Source organism: Tenrec ecaudatus, chromosome 7, assembly GCF_050624435.1.
Source record: "Tenrec ecaudatus isolate mTenEca1 chromosome 7, mTenEca1.hap1, whole genome shotgun sequence".
In the NCBI taxonomy this organism is placed as follows: domain Eukaryota; kingdom Metazoa; phylum Chordata; class Mammalia; order Afrosoricida; family Tenrecidae; genus Tenrec; species Tenrec ecaudatus.
Window position 1 is genome coordinate 72,403,043 of NC_134536.1, and position 16,520 is coordinate 72,419,562.

Below are 16,520 nucleotides of genomic sequence, written 5' to 3' on the forward strand. Positions count from 1 at the left end.
CTTCCCAGTCCTCTCTCATTCCGCGTTTTCCCAAGAAAATATAGTTTCCTTTCACAGCTCTGGTCTTTTACTGCCATCCGTACATTCTCGCCCGGGTCAAAGACATCCGCCTCTCCATTCAAAGTATGCTTTCTATTTTTGTCAAAGATGACCTGTAATTGATCGTTTATTTCTGGTTTTGGATGAATCTGTGGAGCTTACGTGGCAAGAAGAAAGGGGGAACAAGGAGACACAATGAAAGAGAAGTCCAAAAATGCTGCCCGGACTAGAAGGGAGAAGGAAAACAGTGAATTTTATGAACTGGCTAAATTACTGCCTTTGCCCTCGGCGATCACCTCGCAGCTGGACAAAGCATCCATAATCAGACTCACTACCAGCTATCTCAAAATGAGAGTGGTGTTCCCAGAAGGTAAGTGATTTTGCCTAGATGGAATTTCAAAGGCGAGGGCGTTGGGTTTGCCAGGTAGTGAAACTAGACCTAGACCGGAGGGCAGAGCAATAGGGACCTAGTTGCATCCATTCCCTCTGCAGAAGGGAAGGAAAGTGCAGCCTGGCTGCTGGTCTAAAGACCTCCCTGAACTCAGCGGCTGTGTTGCCTTTTCGTGCCTCCTCCGACTTCCCCATAAATACTTTCTCTTCAGTCCATCAGATATGTTTGGCTGGGAAGCAGCCCAACAGCGCTTTTGTCAACACTTCAGATACTGGACTCAATTGAAAGTACTACTAATCCAAACATGACTTTCTTTTTTATTCCTCTTGTTAGAATTGTATCCAGTAGGAAGCAGGAGCACTGCCAAAGTCTTGGGCTTTGCTAGGTATAGCTAGACCGACAGGCTTAGAGCTAGCTAGCTGAGCTAGATGAGCATTTCGCTAGAGCTCTGTCCATGGGAAGGGAGCAGGCATATTTGTGAGGGAGCATATCCTGAATTTACTTTCTCTTGACTGTTTATAGCAAATCCGTTCTTGTGGTTCAAGATGTTTAGAGGTCCTGGAACGAACTTTGGAGCTTGGTGATTTGCTTGTTATTTTTCTGATATAATAGATTAGTCCCCAAAATCAGGAGATGAGATTATGATTACTAGCCTGCTCAGCAAATATCATCTGGGTAGCGGGTTGGGAAAATTGTCCAGACCTTCAAGTTAGAACTGCTGAGCTGCTGACATGATTTAAAAGCTGTATTTGGATGATCAGGCTCCACTGCATGGAGGACAGAGCTGCCTTCTACAACACTGTCCTATAAGAAGCCATTTATACTCACTAGGAAAGGAGACTTCCCAGTCCATTTCTCTGTCAGATCCTCATCCTTTCCTTTACCCTCCTCCTAATGACATAAACAGATTTTTTTAAAATAGTATTTTAGATTTGTCTTTACTGAGAGAGAGTAGGTATCAGAAGTGTGAAGGGAAAGGTGCCATACAACAAAAAATGCAGAGTACCAATCCTGTTTATTGCCAAACCAGAATTGCATCTTTGACCAGTACATGTTCGCATGGTTGCTGTTGATTTGAGGGTGCTTGGGATTTGTTGTGTTTTTTTAAGGGGGGGGGATGGAATGGTCCATTTCTGGGTTGAGAGTTGCACTTTGCTTCCCCTTGATGGAAAAGTTATTCGGAGTCAAAAGCTAGCTAATTAGTCCAGTCGGATCTCTGAAGGCCAACAATCACACTGTAGTCCAGTACTGCTGGCCGACTTTAAGTAGTTGCATAGTTCCTTCCTTCTTGGGTCTTGAAGCTGTGCCTGGAGCTCTTTTCCTTCCATGAGTCTGGAGAGCACAGGAGGAGAGGGAAGCAAAGTGTAAAGTACCTGAAAAGTTCCAGAAGAAAGAAAGGGGGGAAAAAGAAAGAAAACGAGAGTCCGGAGACTTATATGTGTAAAACCAGCCTTCCGCTCACACGGTGCTGGGAATTGAGGGTGGGGAAATTACCATTGTGCACACTGCCTTCTGTTTAAAAAAGAGATTTCGTTGTCTTTTATACTGTCAACGCCTACTTTATAAAAATAAAGCGATCGCGAACTCGGCTGGCCGCGCGGTTCCTAACAGGATTATTAGCAGTGGTTTGTCAGCCCTTGCGGTCTCAGTGGGCTCCCTTTCTGCGTGATGTCTAGCGGGTCTCGTCAATTATCGGTGCCGATGTCTCTCGCTGTTTGATCAGAAGAAGCATATGGTGCCGCTGGTGGGGCTGCGAGTAATCGCAGGACCAGAAGAATAAGTAGTCGGCGGGCGCAGAGTGGAACTCAAAGACCCTGGCAGGCGAGGCCCACAGGGGCCCAGCTGCTAGTGGTGGTGGAGGATTTTTTTTTTAAGAGAGCAAACATTCTTGTCTGATTAAACTCCAAGTTAACATTTTTTTTTAATCGCGATAAGTAGGAGGGACAAACAACAAACTCTTATCGCCAACTTTACAGGATTTTTAATTTTTTAAAGCGAGCTGTGGTGAAGAAGCCCACTGGAGTGTCTCAGTAGCGCAGCAGATTCCTCTCTGGCTACTTGAACCGCGACTGTGCTTTCTGTAGCTCCCCTCACCTTCCTGCCCCTGCCCCTCCCCCTCCCCCTTCTCCCTTCATTGGACCGGTGTGAGTTTATGGGGAGAAAGGGATGGACAGAGTGCAATCTCTGGGCACACCGTTTATTTCTGCAGCTACTGTTGCGCTCATAACTCATCCGAGGTCTACAGCCAGTGAGTTAGGCAGGAAAGTCCAGACATCTGGCTCCTGGGGATGAGGTTTTCATGCTGAGGGTGCCTGGGCTTCCAAAACTCCAAAGCCAAGCGAGCTCGTTAACATTATGAAAGAACAACAAAAACAAACAAAGGAAAAGCACAACTGTCAAAGGAGTGAGTCAGAAGCCAGAGAAAGAACGGGGGCAACCTGCAGGGGGTGCTAACTTTGGGTTTAGCAAAGTCAGAGAGGGGTCAGGATTGTGGGACATAGTAGTGGGAGAAACTGAGACCTTCTTTCTTGGGATTCTTCTTTAGTAATGAGAAATGGAAAAAGCATGAAACTTAAATTTATTTTCACATCCACCCTGAAGCCATCCTAGCACAGAGTAGGCCTTGAAGAACATTTATAGTTGCAGGGTATGTCAGTGTGGTTAGCATCAGATCACATGTAGCTTATCTCTGCCTCCCAAGGGGCAGTGAGTTGGACATAAACCATGGTAACTAAAAATCTGGAGTCACTTCAACGTCTTAGCTAAAGACACAGCAATGACTGCAAAACTTCATTGTTTTGGCTCTTTTCACCGTTCATCTACCGACCCCGTAAAGACAAGTAAGTTAGATGAACAAACAGAAGCTACTCATTCCATACTTAAGTTTGAAAAATGAAAAATATCTCCTAATATTTTTTTCTCATTCCCTACTATGCATGGCGCTGGATATATCGCCACCAACTTCCCCTAGACCCAATAGTATCCTTCCTTACCTGGACACAAATTTCAGATTTTATTTACTGGTGCACATAAATTACAATCAAGCTGTTGGGGAAAATGGGAGAGAGGAGAAAGTGCTAAGAATGAAGTAGTCGATTTGAGATTTCATAGCTTTAAAAAATCAACTAAGGAAAATTACTGGGGAGTAATTAAAACTTCAAGTGTCCCAAGTGACAGTATTCCATTCTAAAATTTCCTGGCAAAGAAAATGTCGTGGCACCTAGAAATAACATGATTATTTGAAGTTATCACATCCAGAAAGTTAGGAATAAAAAGGGAGAGGTGATGTGACTTCGTGTGCAATGTGAAACAAATTTAAAAAGAAATAGATATTTGATATCTAGCTGTAATGAAAATTTGACTGAAGGCACAGTAATTGGCAGAACGTTTTTCGACCTACTGCTTCAGAAACTGAGGAACATCAGACTATTGTTGCATTGTCAAACTTTCTTGAGGAAATAACAGTTTACAAAATTGAAATGAACAACTAACTGTTTAAGAAAGAGAGCCTCCCCAAAGGCTGGAGGGACTGCCTACGGTGCTCAACCCACCTCCACAGACACTTTCTACAATCTTCACCCAAGAGTGAGATCCTTAATGGCATATTTTTTTTGTGAGGCCAAGAAGGAAAAGAGAGAAAGAGGCACCGTTTCCCACGTGGACGGTGATTTAAAGCTGTTTTTCTTGCTGTTCCAGGATATGATTGAGCATTGGGTTTCAATGTTTATTTTTTTTACAGAAGTTTTTCTCATTTAAAAGCCTTTAAGCACAGTTTACGCTCCACGCTGGTTTTCTCTGTTCAATTCCAGTTTTGATGTTGACTTATAATGGAGCGTGCAGAACTAACTCCGTGCACAGCATTTGCAAGGCAGATTTATGTGCCAGAAATTGTAGAACAGATCAATGGGAGAAACTTCTTCTCTTGCAAGGGAGGGATCACTAATAAAAACAATAACAAAAACAGCACCGTGAACACAGGTCAGGCTACAAACCGCCCACCTGAAGACTGGGTGTGATCTCTAGGCGAGTTGTTTTTCTGTTCTGGAAAATCCCGCTTGCTAGCTTTGAGCCTTTGCAGACAGGAATGTGAACAGACTCGGACCCCATGCCACACGTAGTGAAAGCTAGGTAAGAGTGAATTCTTGCTACTCTTCTGTACCGGATATTACTCAAGACAGAGCGGAATGGACCCCTGGACTCCTACAAGAATTCAACGGGCTACCCACGGTCAGTTCCTTGGTGCCTGGCACGTACGATTTTGAGTGGGGGGAGGGATCCTCAATTCTTTAGAAATGGGCTGGTGGCACCGGTGAAAGTGCGGTATCAATGTCGGAGAACTGCGCAGCAAATGCAGGTAGCCCTAAGGTAAGGGCGGCCCGCTGCGGTTTGTGCCAAACTTGAGTTGGTGAGGGGATCGAGGCCTCCGAGGCGCCCCGCGCCCCGTGCAGAGCTTGCCGCCGGGAGAAGGGCGAGTGCGCGGCCAGCCGGGGCCACGGGTGCACCTCCGCTCGCCGGTGCTGACGGGCCCTAGAGCCATTCGCCTTCCACCTCTAGCCTGGGCCTCCTCGCAAGGTCCCCTTAGCTTCTCCGTCTGGGAGAATACCCTCCCGTGCCCGGCAGTGGCCCCGCAGTGCGGGTCCGCCCCCGCGTCCGACTAGAGCCCGTCCTCCCCGAGGGGCAGGGCTCCGTCGGGGCGTCGAGACCCCCGGCGGCTGCCCAGTGCTGGGGAAGCGGGGACCGACTTCACTGGCCCCGCTACGGCGCAGGCGGGCTACAGGGCCCCGAATCTTCCCAGCACACACACACACACACACACACACACACACACACACACACACACACACACACTACTCTTGTCCAAAAGTGCACAACCCCCGCGTCCGTCCATTTTTGTCCCCATGGGTTAATTCAGACGGCAACCGTGTCCTCTGGAGGCCGCCTTGCCCCGATTAATAATCGCAGCCTGGAGGCTGGCGCCTACAGAGACTGGGAAAGCAGGCCGGGGAAGAGAGGCTCCCCAGGGCCCGTTGGCTTCCACCGGATTTACCCTAATATGGGTGAGTCTCCTGGGCATAGTCCCGCTGGGTCTCTAGCTCTCTTAGAGGCAAACAGGGGAGACCTGGGCGGAGTGGGGTGCAGGCAGCTGGGAAGGACTTAAACCCGCCTCCGAAAGGCCGCCAACCCCCTAGGACGCTCTGCCACACCCGCCGGGTGGCAGGGAAGGGCCGAAGGGGGTTGGAGGGCGGGCTACAACCTTGGAGATGCGGCGGGTGCACCGCGGTGCCTGAAGCATCCCTTCACCCAGAAACCGCTCTGAACGCGGGGCCCAGGCTGCACGCGCTCTTCCTAGGGAGAAGTCACTTGCTAAGGCAGCCAGAGCCATAAGGCAGGGAGGTGCCCGGGCCCCAGGGAAGAATGGAATGACGTGCGCTTGGCGGTGCAACAGGAGCCTTCGGGATACCAGCATTTTGGTTTCGTCCCCCGGGCCAGCTTCCCCACTCAAGCCCCAGGCCGGCAGGGAGACCCAAGAGGCTGGGTGGAGCGGATCTCGGAAGACTCTTCCCATCTAGCCACCCAGCTGAAGTCAGGTCTCAGACAGCTCCTTCCAGCGCTCCCCACTCCCTCCTCTGCTTATGGCCTAAAACTACATCGCAGTCTAGGAGAAGAAGGTTCAGGAAAACCCGACAAAGGAGACACCTATCTATTGAAATATAGTTGTTATTTATTAAAACACACACACACGAATAGTAGAACCAGCTTCGTTTGCTCCTCTTCCTGTCTGGGTGAAGGAGGCGATGCCGGGTCTGTAATCTATATTTTGTCAAGGGTGTGCAATTCATTCTGAAGGAAAAGCTCCATCAATTTATTTTTGCTGCCTGCAATAACACAGCTGGATGAGACTCTGAGCTCACGCTAGACTGGGCTCATCATTCATTCGCCAAGAACGGGCCTAAATGGTGCCTGTGGGATTAGGTCAATTTTAGTGGATCTACTTCGCCTCATTTGGTTACTAATTGGTTTCTTGTTTTATAAATCGAAATCTCATTTTCAGGAAATTACAAAACCCGTGCAGTCAGTCCATTGAGGTAATCCTTGGGTCAGGGGGTATTTAAATGGAAATGGCTCAACCACGCACAGAGGGTAAAGCAGTGGTGAAACTTGCCTGGGTTTTCTTGTGAAATGTGAGCTACCCCTTTAGATCCATAATAGATACATCCCTTCTAATGCTACTTATGTAAATATGGTAAACCAGACTTTAAGGGGGGAAGGGAGAGGGCGCTGAGAGAAGCAAAATATATCTGCTGAAGTTAATGTGGCATATCTTGGAAATCTTCCAAAATAGATTATGTTTTCCTTTGTCTTCGGCCACTTTAGCTGAGGAAAATCCTTTTGTCTAACACCCGGTTTAGTTATCGCCTCCCGCATGGAGTTCCTTTTCTCCCTTGCAAACCTCCATTCCCTCAGCATCGCCGAATTACAAGGGAATCCTTAGATCTTGTTCCCTCTGTAATCCGGCCGCAAAGGGAGCTGGTTTCCTCCTCTTTTTAAACAGACAATCAAAGGATTTGCGAATTTTCTGCGGTAGGTCAAGTGTAGAAACGAAATCTCAGCTTGCGCCCTAGCCAACGGGAACTGGGTGCGGGAACGGCACCGCAGCCTGCGGTCGAGGGGCGGGGGGGGGGGCCTTCGGGAGAGGGTCTTCGACACCCTCCGGGGTTCCCGAGAGGGGAACCCCTTAGGAGACTCGGAGAGGCCTCTTCAGCGCCCCGAGGGGCGAGGCTTGCCCTGGTACTGGGTCAGGAAGGCCCCGCAGGTAGCCTAGCTTTGGCTGCCAATCTCGCATAAAACATTAACCCAGATACTACCGTGTGACGGAGGCTTCCCCCGGAACACGAAGCGAAGGCACCGCTCCGTGCAAGCACAAGGTGCCTTCAGAGGTGGGCAGAGGATGGGGAGGGCGAGCGTGGCCCCTGTTAACCTGCGCCTGGCCAGGCTGTTTATTAACCTGCGGGGAAGGCTTATTTTCTCTGGTAGCCGCATACTAATGAGGCCGCAACCCGAGACGACCAACAGCCCTGGCCGGCGGCGCCGGAGTCCCGGGCTCGCTTTTAACCCCAGGCCGGGCGAGGCGAGGCGGGCGGGGCCGAGCTGCCAACGCTTCAGGTGGGCAGGCGGCTTCCGCGCGGCGGCCACCAGCTCTCCGCCCCTTCGTTTCAGAATCAAGCCGGCGTGTGCGCTTCCTTTTGTACGGTTCCGCTCCTCGCACGGGCTTCACACCCTGCTGGGAGACCTGTCCCCAGACACTGCGACCTCTGTCCTCGGTGGTGGGGGGAGCGTGAGAGCGCCCGGCCTCTAGCCTCCCGGTTCAGCTTTCGGGCCTCCACGGGCCCTGGGGCACCGGCGCCGGCGCTGCAGGTTCCTCTGCCCAGCTGCAGGCCTCCGGCTGCACACCTGTCCAGCCACCCCCTGCCTCCACTCGTGGGGGGGGTGGGGTTGTCTCCAAGGGGTGGTGGAGAAGAAGTGAGCCCAAAGGGCCGGAAGCCAAGGGGAGGGATCGTTTGTTGGAAACTGGGGGAGGGAAGGTACCAAGGGAAGGAGCGTGTGTTCCGGCTGTTTGGGGGCGACGGGCCGCGGGGAGCAGCCCCGGGATGGGCGGAGGAGGCCCTGGGAGGAGCGGAGCAGGGGCGGGCTACAGAGGCTGGCCGGGCGGACGAGGTGGGAGGGAGGGAGAAGAGGCCGGGCGCAGGCAGGGAGCCTAGGTGTTTGCCGAGCGGTGGGGAAATCGTTAGATTTATTTAGATGTGCAAACACCTCGAAACCCCGTTTTGAGCTTAAGGGCCACTGACGGTCTCTCCGGTTGCGTGGGTTTTGATCGCCGCGGTAAGAGCTCCTGACGAACGTGCATTTAATTCCGGAAGACCCGCCCCCACCCCATCCCCTTATTACAAAGCAAGTGTGTTTGTCATTGTGTACTTCTGATGATTTGCTCCTTCCTGATCGCTTGACTTCTCTTTTTTGTTATTTGGGTGCTGTGAAACCTTGTTCAATGATGCAATCCTGAAAGGCCTTAATGGCCTAAGTACAAGAATTTCAGCGGCGACATGGTTGAAAGATGTTCACCCATACATAATTTAACTTGCAGCTCTGCAAGTTTCTCCCGTGTTTTCATTTCTTTTCTGCCAGCAGGTACTAGATATGCAACATATATGTTGTCACTGTTTTTAAATAGTCAGCCTCGATTGTGGAGCGAGTTAGTCTGTGGACATCCCTGGGGAAAGGATTCGAGGCACAACCTCGAATGATCTTTCCTGGTGGCATCAAGGACGACGGAAAAGTCCTTTCTGGGTTACTAGGTGGTACTCCTGGGAGATAAAGAAACTGAACAATTCTCTGTCTGCGGAAAGGAGCGAAGTACTGCTAACAGGGGGCCAATCTCTAAATGTAACTAACTTCTGTAAAAACTGGAGACTTCTTTCTTTGTGGGAGAGGAGTGGGCAGATGCCAGGCCAGGAGGTGGAAGCCGGAAGGCAGGAGAGAAGGCTGGGGCTAGAAGCCATTCCCACGCCAACGGATTTTTCCGAAGGGGAGGGGAGAGAAGGCCCAGGTGGAGGGGAGGAGAATGGCTGGAGAGGCCTGCAGCCAATCAATGAGTCCGCTAAGGATCTGCTGGACTTGGCCGGACGCCTAGGGATGGTGGTGGCGTTTGCTGGGTGTGACGACATTTGGGGGGTCCGGATAAGGGGGATGGCGGAAACTTTGTGCGGAAATAAGGTGTCCCTCATTCCCATAAACATAGTAGCGATCCTACGCAAAAGTTACCCCTGCGGTGAGATGGCCCGGGACGAGGACGAACCCACCAGGCTATGACAGCCCCAAATTAGTGTCCTACCAGGGAGGCGATTGGCCAGGTCACTGCTCTAGAGGAATCTGAGCAGGTCCTGCGGAGGGAGACTCTGACCTATGCTCAATCCTTCAGAAACGGGAGAATGGAGCACAAATGTAGGGGGTACAGCGGAGGAATCCTCTCTCTACCGGATAGGTGTGTGTAAACGTAGTCCCAACACTGCCTGTGTCTCTGTGTCTCCCCAGGGCTCGGCGAGGCATGGGGCCATTCGAGTCGCACCAGCCCCCTGGACAACGTGGGCCGAGAGCTGGGCTCCCACCTGCTGCAGGTACCAGTGTGGGCCCCCTCCGGCGTCGCACGTGCGTACAGGGCGCGGGTGCTGGGCTCTGAGCGGACTTCTGCTTTTACTAGAAAATGGAGGCAGCTCCAATGTGGCCTCTCCCCGCCCCCAACATCTCCTCCACGTGAAAGCTTTTAGCCTCTTAACCTCTCGAGGTGCCGTGGAACTTTGGGAGGTTGAGAGGGAAGCAAAGCGACAAGTAGAGGCGGCCAAGGCCCCACTAGGGCTGCTGGACGGAGGGAGGGAGGGGAAGACAGCCCACACAGTTGAAGCAGGAAACCGAAGCGTCAAGAACCCATCCCCAAAGGCTGACTGCAGAAGCGCCTCCTGGAGTGAAGAAGTTACAGAGGAAATAACAGGAATCTGGCAAAAATGCCCAGCAGTGTTTTAAAGACCTATTTCCCCATCCCTCTTCTCTCCGAGTTTCCCTGCCGCTCTCTCCAGGGCTGTCCCCAGGCCACGCACAGATTCTGGCAGACACACATGCACCCCAAGATAATGAGTTTAACCAATGTGAGGCGCCCATTGCCGCGTTGTTTGCAGTGCACACCGTTTTAAATTGCCCGTTGCCCGCTTAAGTCGCAGAGCAAATATTTAAAATAGTAAAACTCCCGGTGGCATTTTTAGGTTTGACACTTGTTCCCTACCCTGCACCCCCTTGATTACGATTCAAGCCCACTGAGCTCCTTGCGTGGGAGCCTGGAGCCTGAGCAGCCATGGGGAAAGCTGAGCGGGTCTCTTCTTGTGGACAAGGACAAGCACCTTAGGCCTCTCTGGACAGAGGAGTCTTGATCTCTATTGTTCGTCCTCCTAGATGAGGTAGAAAGAAAGAAAGTCGCCGGCTGAGCACATTTTCACCAGCTAGGCCAGACATGTTTGAATGCATCTAGAACCTTGCTTGGTCCCCTTTCCTCTCAAAGTCACCTTCCACCAGATGCCCCTGGCCCTCTCCCCAGTCTTTCCATGTTCCCATGGACAGGAAACAAAATCTACAACCAAACTGTCTCTCCCTCTTTGTGGCTCTTCCGTCTTTCACTTTCCATCACTCCCACCGCCCCACAGTCCCGGTTCTTCCCTCAAGTTCACTGATTTGGGGGTCTCTTAGGCACCACTGGGAGAAAGACGAAGCTTTCTACTCTCCAGTTACTGTCTTGGAAACCCTCAGAGACAGTTCTGCCCTGTCCTTTGGGGTCCCGATGTGTTGAGATAGACTCAATAGCAGAAGAGTTCTAAGATGGCTCAGGAAGACGAGAAGGAGACATTCAAGCAAAGACTAGGGGAGGGGATATGGCTGATCCTCTCCCCTTCCCGCCCCTTGTTTCTAAATCAGCTCCTGTTTACCTCCATCCTTTGCCTCACTCGGTGTGATTCCCCCATCAGGAGCTAACCTGCACCTGCTGGTGTTTTTCCCAATCCCAGTTCTGTTTCTCCTTTCCCAGCTTTATGGCTTCCTGGGTGATCTCAGTTAGGACCACCACCTGGATTCCCTTCTTCACATGAACAGGACAACAGTTGGTAGCTGTAATCTAGACCCCTTTCCCGAGCTCTCCATCTTTACTTCCTACTGTCAGCTGTACACATCCAAATGGAAATTTGCAGGCAGGTCTGTACATTTCCAAATGGAAATCTTTAGCAACAGTGCAGTACCCCTCTCTCCCAGACTCCCCATCAGATAAAATCTCACTATGTTTTCTTAAATTTTCAATCTTGGCTAGTCATATCATCTGCACAATGCCCTTCTTAGAGCCTTGAAGTCAGCCCGCTCTCTCTTTCTGTCACCAAAATAGCATTAATTCCACAGCCAGAGCCATCTTTAAGTGAGATTCTCCTTTTGCCTCCCTGTGACATCCTAATTTCAAGGCTTGACCAGCTCTGCTCTAGAGAACCTGCCCTGATCTCATTCCTAGTCCTTCCTGTGTCACCATCTACTCTCTGCCAAGAAAAACCAAACCATACCCACACAAAATGAAACACGCATGTTGTCATGCTATCCTCTTGACTTAAAACCTCTTTTGGAACGCTGAGTACGTAAAACTTCCTCATATTGGCAGCTCCAAATTTTTAAAGTCCAACCGCAGCATGCTTCCTAAGCCCCACATTCAGCACACCACTTCCGTACACTCCAGAATACAGCAGGCCTTCCCCCGGTCCCTGCTTCTGTCCATGCTCTGTATTCTGTGTAGGGTACACTTCTGCCCTTCTTTGGTCCAAGTTTCTTTTTCAAGTCTCTCCTCAAACCTTCCAAGCCTCTCCGATTCTCCCCCCCAGGACCCCTGGCCACTTGATTCAAGAGTCAGCATTGTCTGTTCAGCTGTGAGTTTATTATATCTGTTTTCAGGTCAGTCACCCCCACTGGACTCGGAGCTCCTTGAGAGCAGAGTCTGACTCATCCTTGTCTCTACTGCATGGACTGAGGCCTCATTCACAGAGATAAAGGGACAGTGAAAGTCCAATACTTTTCCGCATGGAGAGCCTGTCAGTTTGAAGCATCAGTGTAAACACACACTATAGCACTCCTTTATGGATTTGCCGCCCGCAAAGCCTCTCATTTCCTAAATCCCACTCTCCTGGACTCCTTCCAGAGCCATTGGCTAGCTCTCCTGTCTCCAAACTTTTCATACTATCAGAATGTCCTACTGCAATGGATCTTTCTCATATCCTGTCAGTACTCTTTCTCTTTAGGAAGCTACCATTATGGAACCCTTTAAGTTGAATACAGAAAAACTCTGGTGCTTTCAGTGACCACTGTCCCAAGACCCTAACCCACCTCTTATTGTGGACCATGATTCCTACCCCACCCCATGCGTGTGTATGTTACAGACATGCCCGTCCTGATGCTGGGACTGGTTTGGTGAACCCTGATTCTCTGAGAGCAGTATTCGTGTCCTCTACTTCCTCTAGATTTTGCCTGGTGTGCTGTATGTCCCCAGACACGGATTGGGGACGAAACCCAAAAGGAGTCCCTTGTGGCTGTTTTTCTATACCCTGTGCTTTCCACCAGCCTTTCTTTCCTCCATCCCTTTACCCTGAACAGAACATTGCTTTCTTAGGCCCGCCCTGCCCCGTTTAACCAGAGTAGCCCAGAGAGGTCTCCATTTCCTTTGTTTCTGCCTCCTCAGACCCTGGACGGCTTCATCTTTGTGGTGGCCCCCGATGGGAAAATCATGTACATCTCAGAGACAGCCTCCGTCCACCTGGGTCTTTCTCAGGTAGGTGGGGGAGAAGGGAGCTGCTTCCAGTCAGATGTCCCCACAGCTGGAGACACAAGGAGATTGCTTTGCAAAAATGTCCTTATCTGCACTATTTCTGGGGTTGAAAGCAACTCAGTGGACAAGGGGAGGGGGTGTTCCAGCTTTTTAAAGAGTGTGCATCTTCCCACCACTGCCCGTCTTCCTTTAACTTCTACCCCAGGCCTCATTGAGGACTTATATTTTTTATTGTTGAAATCTATGCTATACTCTAGGCACTGAGAGGCTCGGCATGCTTTATCTACTGTAACATTACCAGGGAGTTGCAGTGCTGTTGCTATTACTTTCATTTCTAAGGCAAGGAAGGCGAGGTTTAAAGAGGCTGGGGTGGGTAGCAAGCAGCTGAGTTGGAATTAGAATTCAGGTGATTCCCAACCTGCCAGCCTGGCTTCCCCTGACAGGAAGAGGTAGTCCACCATCATGGGACAGCGGTACTCTCCTCTTTTCAGGTTGAGCTGACTGGGAACAGTATTTACGAATACATCCACCCGGCTGACCATGATGAGATGACCGCCGTGCTCACAGCCCATCAGCCCTACCACTCCCACTTTGTGCAGGGTAAGGGCAGATGCATGCCCACCACACTCTGGCCCAGGGCAGTGGGGGCCTGCTTTTAGCTTCCTCTCCGTTAGCTGCCCAGGCTCTGCAACACTGCGCCACATGCCTGTATCACATCCTGTGCCCTCCTCCGTTCCTCTCTCCCAGAGTACGAGATCGAGCGCTCCTTCTTCCTGAGGATGAAGTGTGTCTTGGCCAAGAGGAATGCGGGCCTTACCTGCGGTGGCTACAAGGTGAGTAGTGGAGCCAGAAGCTGCTGGGAGGTTGTCCCTCCAGCTCCTGTGACTGAGTGGGGATCTTGGCACCTGTGCTGGGTGGGTGTGCCCCCTCCAACCCACAAGCATCAAAGTGCTGCTGGTGGGAACCCGTCTTGCTGGCCATTCCGCTTTGTGATCATCTTGGGACTAAGCTTTAAGGCTCGGTCTGACCCGTTGTTGTACTCCTCAACGGTGGAGGCTCTCAGCCTGGAGCCCGCAGGTGGGGTTTAAAGGGTCAGGAAAGCCTCGGTGACTTCTATGGATTGTCAGAGTTCACTTAGAGGGGACCCTGCACAGTACTCACACACTCCCTGAGTCAATTCTTGCCACCCCACCCCACCCCCACTTTGTGAGGGCTTCCTGGTCATGGCTGAGTCTTACCCTGCCCCCACAGGTCATTCACTGCAGCGGCTACCTGAAGATCCGCCAGTACAGCCTGGACATGTCCCCATTCGACGGCTGCTACCAGAACGTGGGCCTGGTGGCCGTGGGCCACTCCCTGCCGCCCAGCGCCGTCACAGAGATCAAGCTGCACAGCAACATGTTCATGTTCCGCGCCAGCCTGGACATGAAGCTCATCTTCCTGGACTCCAGGTGGGCGGGCACGGACAAGGAAGGGTCCCGTGTGCAGGGAGAAGAGCCCTCCTTAGTGGTGGGGCATTTCTGGCAGACTTGTATGGGACTTCGTGGTCGTGATGGGAGAAGCCTGGTTGCCGTTGGAGACCACCCTGTGCGCGCTCATCTCGGGGCATTGTTCTTCGCAGGGTGGCCGAGCTGACGGGATATGAGCCGCAGGACCTGATTGAAAAGACCCTGTACCACCACGTGCATGGCTGCGACACCTTCCACCTGCGCTGTGCGCACCACTTGCGTAAGACGCCGCCCCGCCCCAGCGCCACACAGCTCCCTGGTCGGTCCCTGAGCGGGAGACGCTTTTTTTCCAGCCCACCAGACGGGGCGGGTGGGAGCCCTCTGGGTGGGGCGGCGGGTCCCGGGAGGGAGGGTGTGATGGGAACCGAGGGCCACCAAGTTTCTAGAACATACTAGGGCCTGCCACGAAAGTCCCTCCTCTCCCCCTCAAAAACCTCACCAACGATGCAAACCATGTAGGTGAGTCTACTCTTCAATCTCCCAGGACAAGGGAGTGTGCGCGTCCTGGTGTTGCTGCTTCCCCCTTTGCCCCTTCCCTCCCTTCGGGGGTTAGCAAAGCGGCCTCTGAGGGAGACGTGACCTCACCTTTAGGCGCCCCCCCCCCCACCTCTATGCTGAAGGTGCCGCCCACAGCCCTGGGAGGTGCTGCCACGTCCCGTTTGCCCGGGACCGTGGCGGGTGTACTCTATGCAAATGAACCATACAATCAATTCGTTGGGGGAAGTTCCCCGGGGTGTCTCCTTCCGGCCCGATTAGGATGTAGGGTCCTACACGGGGGAGGGGGGTGTGTGGCTCGGCACGCTCGCTCAGCAGCCGCCTTCTGCTTTCCCGGCAGTGCTGGTGAAGGGGCAGGTGACCACCAAGTACTACAGGTTCCTGGCGAAGCACGGAGGCTGGGTGTGGGTGCAGAGCTACGCCACCATCGTGCACAACAGCCGCTCCTCCCGGCCGCACTGCATCGTCAGCGTCAACTACGTCCTCACGTGAGTGGCAGCGGGCGCCCGCGCCCGCCCGGGGAAGCTGCCCTCGGGGAAGAGGGGAGCCCCAACGCCGCCGCCGCGCTCCCTGCTTTGCCCGGCGCGGCGGAGGCGCTGCCCACGCATAGCGCGCACGTCCGCTCGCTCGCTTGCTCTTACCCGTTTGTGCGAGCACACTCTGCGTTGAATCAAACTTAATGCGGCAGAGTGGAAAGAGGGGGAGGAGAGGATCCAGGATCCGACGTCCGGAGCCATTTATGGTTCACAAGCAGGACATCTGTTTCACTTTTTCAAATCTGGGGTTTGAAGTTCTTAATTTTAACCAGAGTCCACAATCAAAGTTACGAGTTCTGAGAGAATGGTTCTTTGCCTGAACCGCAAAGCGGCTGTAGGTGACCAGGAGGGCCTGGCTTCTCCCGCCAGAAAGCCGAGGGACCGAGCTCCCTCCTGCTGCCAGCTTGCCGGGCGCCCAGGCCCCGCGCTGCCGGCCGCCTGGCGCGGAGAGGAGCCGGCGCGATGCCACCTGCGAGCGCGGCGGGGCCGGCTGGTGCCGCAGCTGCACTGGACTCTTACTCTTTCTGGAAACCATAATGGTCGCTGGTCGCTGGTGTGGCCCGGCAGGCGGGTCACGTGGCCTGGTGTGTGGCGGGTGCAGGAAAGCAGGTTCCGCGCCGTTTGTGCAAGTGGAATCGCTGAAGGTGGAAAGCCTTCACGGAGCACTCTTGTGTGTGCAGTTGCCGGGTTTTGTTGTTGTTTCGAAATAGAGGCGGCAAAACGTGTGATTTCTTAGGGCACCTCCGGGGATACTGTAGAAGCGTGGACAGGCACTTAGTACACAGGCTTTTTGGGCATTAGGAGGTTGGTGAAGGGGTGCTCTTTGGACTCCTCTAGGCTTCAGTGCCTAAGAAGGAGATTCATTCGCGGTGTCCTAAATTGGCAAATTAAAAATGTAGGAGGTGGAAATATGCTTGGCAATAAGAGTATTTACTCTCTGCCCTGTTTAATAAGAAAATAGAACTCGGCAGACCTAGGGAATGAATTTGGTTTAGATGAAGATTCAATATATAAGAATAATCACTGGCTATTAAGGAGAGCCTTTATTGTCCTCAGATTAGCAAATGGTGTTAAAGTAAATACCCTTAGACTTTGGTAGCAGCAGGAAGGCCGTGGATTGGAGTGGAGGAGCAAGCACAACCATGTGCTGGACGTCATGG

General features: G+C 52.3%; 1 protein-coding gene across 1 annotated transcript in view; it reads left to right on the forward strand.

Moving 5' to 3' along the window:
• Positions 1-234: 234 nt before the first annotated feature.
• The window catches only part of SIM1 (SIM bHLH transcription factor 1), an 84,035-nt gene continuing 67,749 nt past the window's right edge, over positions 235-16,520 (forward strand). The window contains exons 1-8 of the mRNA XM_075554010.1: positions 235-409; positions 9,521-9,603; positions 12,735-12,824; positions 13,313-13,421; positions 13,569-13,654; positions 14,073-14,272; positions 14,443-14,549; positions 15,165-15,312. Of these exons, the coding sequence (XP_075410125.1) occupies positions 235-409; positions 9,521-9,603; positions 12,735-12,824; positions 13,313-13,421; positions 13,569-13,654; positions 14,073-14,272; positions 14,443-14,549; positions 15,165-15,312 (998 nt within the window). The remainder of the gene's footprint in view (positions 410-9,520; positions 9,604-12,734; positions 12,825-13,312; positions 13,422-13,568; positions 13,655-14,072; positions 14,273-14,442; positions 14,550-15,164; positions 15,313-16,520) is intronic.